A 5,171-nucleotide genomic window follows, 5' to 3' on the forward strand; every position below is an offset into this window, starting at 1 on the left:
GACAACATCTGTTAGCTGTACAGGGTCAGTTATGGAAATGCCTCCTCACTTTGTAGTTTATCCAGCAGCCTGCAGCGTGAAGCCGTGCCCTTGCCCTCCCACTCTGCCTTGGCCCTAAGATCCTCAGCATGGCTACACATTAGGTACCTGAAACAACATACAAGAACGCAGTTTAAGCAAAAAACACACTGAGAGGACATCATAACATCCATGAAGGATTATTACAATTTTAAAAAGACATCTTATCACCAGGAAGTAAACAGGAGCTTAAAATAGTGATAAGAATGGCCGTAAACTACAACCACTGACAACTAAATACAGATTTTAACTTAGACTAAATTTAGCAAACTTTCTGATGTGGTAAATAAAGCATCTTGAAGGGTCTAAGATGAACTTGTTACATTCAGGTATTTGATTTTTTTTTTTTTAAAAAGAGCTGACTAACATTTGCAGATCAAGCAAAAAGATCCATGATTGTTTTATTACTGGAGATAAAACAGTAAGCGTGACAAGAACTGCACTGTGAAAATTACTACTAAAATCATTTACCATATAGACGTTTTACAGTGAATTCAACAGCTTAAGCTTCATTAATTATCATAATGTAAGACAATTTAATATTCCCTTAATTATTAGCAAACAATATTTATACAGGTGCAGATTTTGGTACAAGTAAATCACCAAACAGGCGTACCATTAGCATCTACAGGACTCTCCAATAGCTATATGGGTGGTTAGTAGGTGTGTATTTGTGCAGACAGGGTGAACATCCTGATGATGGCTATAAGCCAGAGGTAACATTAAACAGTACCCGCTGAGTACGTGGATGCGATCTGTGTTGTACTTGAGCGGCGTCAGCTCTCCCCGGAGGACCTGCAAAGCCTCCAAGACTTTTCCGTCCTCCAGGTACTCAAGGTACTTCTGCTGCAGCAGCAGGAACTTCATACGCTGAGTAGAAAGAAGAGAAGCACAGGTATAGAGAAGGTAATCTATAAACACCAAAAACATACAGGAGGAAGAAATAAATAGTAAAGAACAGCAGCAACAGTACTCAATTCCAAACGTTCAATGCACCAAGTCTCCCATAGCTGCAAATATCAAAACAAACAAGGCTGGCGCCAGCTAACAAAGCCTTCGTTCTAATTTTGGGAAAAGGTTCAAACATCAAACATTAAAGAGAATATATAATTGCATGATAGGATGAATCAATAAATGCAATACCCAGCAAGCAAAGATTTCTCAGAAAGAAAACATGACTGCCAGAGCCAGAAACCCCATCCAGTTTTTATAACTGAAAATAAGTTAGATTAAAAATATGAAACTATCTATAATAATAAATGAATAAAGACTCGCACAGAGGTGTTCCAAACTACAATAATATGTGTTCTGTGTTGCAAAGTACTTTTTAGGAATCTCATGTAGCTAAAGCCACATTATCACCCAAGAGCAGATGTCCCCATCCCATAGTAACATTCTTATCATAATATACAGATGAAAAAAAACAAACTCATTTAGATATTAACATATACTGAAAATATCAGAAAAATACACCAACAAAAATAAGACGTATCCTGACCTTGTCCAACAATAGCATAAATTCTTATTAGCTCTTTATAACATTTTACAATCAAAGTCAAAAATAAGTGGCACCGATATATGCATCTGCACAGTGAAAATATGGAATACTAATAAATAAAATAAAAGAAACGGCTCAACAACAGATCTCTGTTCAAACCTTTTGGACTCAGATTGTAACATTTAACACTTATATGCTTCCCTCCATAACAGAAATGCATCTGCGTGACTACACCTTCAAAGAGGAAGCAATACTCATACACCTTGAAATACTTGGCAACATACATCATACTGGATTTCTAGCTGAGGAATAAAAAAGGCCTTTTGTGTGCTTCACCCTATCAAGCAATTATGCATTCTTTTTACTGAGTGACGTTTAAAGCTCACCTGGTTATCATTTATTGTTGTTTTGAATTACGTGGATAATGCCTTCAAGCTGAAACATGTTTCTTTTTTGTACCACAACAATGAAAACCATTTATCAGAGTGTACTGGCATTCTGTTTGTAAGGAGAAAATAAAAGAATGACAAATAAGCTTAAACTACTGCTTTGACACTGACAGGGAGTGATTTTAACCATATATATCATGACAGCTAGTTTGCATAACTTTATCATAAAAAAGGATAAAGTACCACATTTTAAGGAAGCAAAAAAACCTAAACATTCCCAAATTAGTGGTAGAATATAATTTAAAAAAAAAAATCAATTTGTCATTATTAGAATATATTTACAAATATGCAGAGCACATATGGTAATATTAACATCACCATTTCTTTTATAGTGTTTACACATTGCTGCAGTTTAGCGATGTCATTTGCGGTGTTAAGCGCCTCCATCCTATCTCAGGTATGCAAGTACAGCAAGCACACTCATATCGACTACACAAAATCCACCCACATAACTCTGTAAATAAAGAGGGCAGAAACACACATCTCAGAGTTCTCCCCCTTAGGCCCGTGACACGAGCAAACTGTGCTCCAGAACTGTTGTGAATGTCATGTTGACTATGACAATGCTAATCTCAACTCAAGAACTAAAATGGCGTTATGAAGGGAAAAAAAAACAAAACAAAACAAAAAACATTAAAAAGCTACATCCATTTTCACAATAACTCAGCAGGGAATGGCTGTTAGAAACCTTATGACACAGAGCAGCAGGCACTTGACTCTGAAGTATTTTTGGAGCTCATCTTGTTGCTAATTAGCATGCTAGCTAGGGATAATTAGTCTGAGCTGAGCCTCATTACCAAACTGATACTGTAGAGTATTTACTCCCATACTAATCTTCACAGGAATAAATGTTTGTGGATCAGTGGTATTCAACATTAAAGGCCCTGATAGATGTACTGTGTACTGCAGAAATACACAACTGCAGTCTTTTCTGTTAAATACTGTAGCTGACATGGATATGTGCTCAATGTGCTGTTAAATGTATACATATTTAATTCTTTTAAACCATGTTCTGTAATGGAAATTCTTGATCTCTCATATCTGCTCCCAGTATTGACTGACCTGGCAAAAACAAAGCTGTAATAGCAAGAATCAAACCAAAACATAGCTTTTAAATCTATTAATAGTAATAATAATAATAATAATAATGGATTGCATTTATATAGCGCTTTTCGGGGCCCTCAAAGCACTGTACAATTCCACTATTCATTAACTCTCACATTCACACACTGGTGGATTATTAGTTATAATCAATGTAAAGACACTATGTAAAAAAAAAAAAAAAACCCCAACAGCATTGCAATGTGGAGTCACACTCTGCTTAAAAACAGTATCCAGTACACTACTCTAAATCTAAATGTGGATTCGCTCCTTCTTGTGGCGCTGTCCACAACAGGAATCTGCTCTATAACTGTGTCATTCTGGAAAGTCCAGCTGTGCCTGCTAACTGACTGACTTGTCATTCAGTCCAGTTCAGGTTTGGGCAAAGGGAGCTTACCACAATAGCATTGGGAGAATGCATCAATGCTCTCAGTTCGTTGAGATCATTCTCAGCCTGCACCGAAACAAAAGGAGGGTGACAGAGGGGAGAGAAAGAGGGAGAAATCGTTAGCTCAGCACTTTCCATGCATGCACAAGAAAAAAAAACAACCCAAAAACGAATTATATAAACAGTGATACAGATTTTATGGTCACCTAATCTATAAGGCTTTGACAATGCAACTGTGCAGTGATCAAAATGTAAAGGTCAAATCTCAAACTACCAGCTACTTTTACCGTTTTGTAGATAACTTTATGGAATCAAAACAAATTGCTTGTGTATTAGTCTAATTTTGACCACAGGTGCTCTAAACCAATGTAGGTTCGTTACACCAGGAGATTCATTTCTACCGGCATTAACACTTTTATGGGTCTGCTGTAAAGTGCTGGATCAAGCGCTAATAAAATAAACTGGCAATTTAAAAGCCAATTACATAAAGACGCCTTAATAAGCATTTTACGTCACCTTTAAATTTCTGTTCATTCTACTCAGCCACAGAGGGTTGTCCTGCGGGCTTCAACATTAAAAATTAAACAAGTTCATGCTGCTGGGTTTGCATAACTGTGCCCCGTACAGACTGCTGTTTGAACTCACCTATGTTACCACCTGCTGCTTTCATAAACTTAGCTTTGCTTGATAATTAATATGAGACGAGACTGATCTGAAAAGATACTGTATGTATTCTAGCTCTGCGTTTTGAAGTGAAATTTCACTGTCACATATTCCATGTTGCCCAGAATATTTCCTATTATGTAGTCACTGTAAACAAATACTAACCTTGTCCCACTCTCCTTCCATGACATGGTTGCGGAACTTGGTAGCTGAGGAGTGTTCCAGTCTGCAGCCTGATTCCTGCATCAGCAGGTCCACCGTCTGACTGCAGAGACACAGGAGGAGAGTGGAGGAGAGGAAGTTATCCAGATATATAATGATGAGACATGTGAAAAGGAGAAAAAAATAAAATCAAGGGAAAATGTGGTTTTCCAGCTATTAACAGTCATACCTGAAAATGTGAGCTCAGTCAGCTGACAAGTTAGCCCATCATTATGTTAAGTGACATTTTTTAGGTAGGTTATAGACCTTTTTCCCCACTAGTCATTTATGTCATTATGCCAATACTTTATGGTGATGGCAAATAGTGTACTGGGTGACAAGACGATATTAATGTTTGTGGCCGACAGTAGGGAGAATATAATTTAATGGCTAACAATAACTGGGAGAAGCCGGTTGTGGGGCAGTTGTGTCACCCCAGCATTATTTGTGGACACCAACATGAATCAAGCTTCCACTGCGGTTGACATCACCCCCTTCGGCTCTGTCAACAGTGAACCATAACCATCTGTGCAAACACCATCCCTCTGCTAAACACACTCCACTCCCATAAAAGCTCCTGCAGAGATGTGTGTGCAAGATAATGCAAGTGAAATGGGTATGGGGGGGTGGCTGACACCTTCAGCATGATGACATCATTCTCAGGTATCAATGGAGTGGCGCAGCAGCTCTGTGTTGAGCCCGATTTCGATTGTATTTCCCTGGCTGAAATGTAGGGGCTCTGTTTCATACCAGGCAATTTCAACCCCCCCCCCCCCCCCCCAATAAAAAAAAA

At 38.1% G+C, this 5,171-nt stretch overlaps 1 protein-coding gene across 1 annotated transcript in view; it reads right to left on the minus strand.

Moving 5' to 3' along the window:
• LOC102196856 (WD repeat-containing protein 26) overlaps window positions 1-5,171 on the minus strand; it is a 13,198-nt gene that overhangs the window by 6,006 nt on the left and 2,021 nt on the right. Inside the window, exons 2-5 of the mRNA XM_005745612.2 lie at window positions 4,343-4,442; window positions 3,524-3,580; window positions 812-948; window positions 50-147 (exon numbers count right to left, since the gene is read on the minus strand). Coding sequence (XP_005745669.1) covers window positions 50-147; window positions 812-948; window positions 3,524-3,580; window positions 4,343-4,442 — 392 coding nt within the window. The remainder of the gene's footprint in view (window positions 1-49; window positions 148-811; window positions 949-3,523; window positions 3,581-4,342; window positions 4,443-5,171) is intronic.

Source organism: Pundamilia nyererei, unplaced genomic scaffold (assembly GCF_000239375.1).
Source record: "Pundamilia nyererei isolate P.nyererei 1_Seehausen unplaced genomic scaffold, PunNye1.0 scaffold00161, whole genome shotgun sequence".
NCBI classification, from domain to species: domain Eukaryota; kingdom Metazoa; phylum Chordata; class Actinopteri; order Cichliformes; family Cichlidae; genus Pundamilia; species Pundamilia nyererei.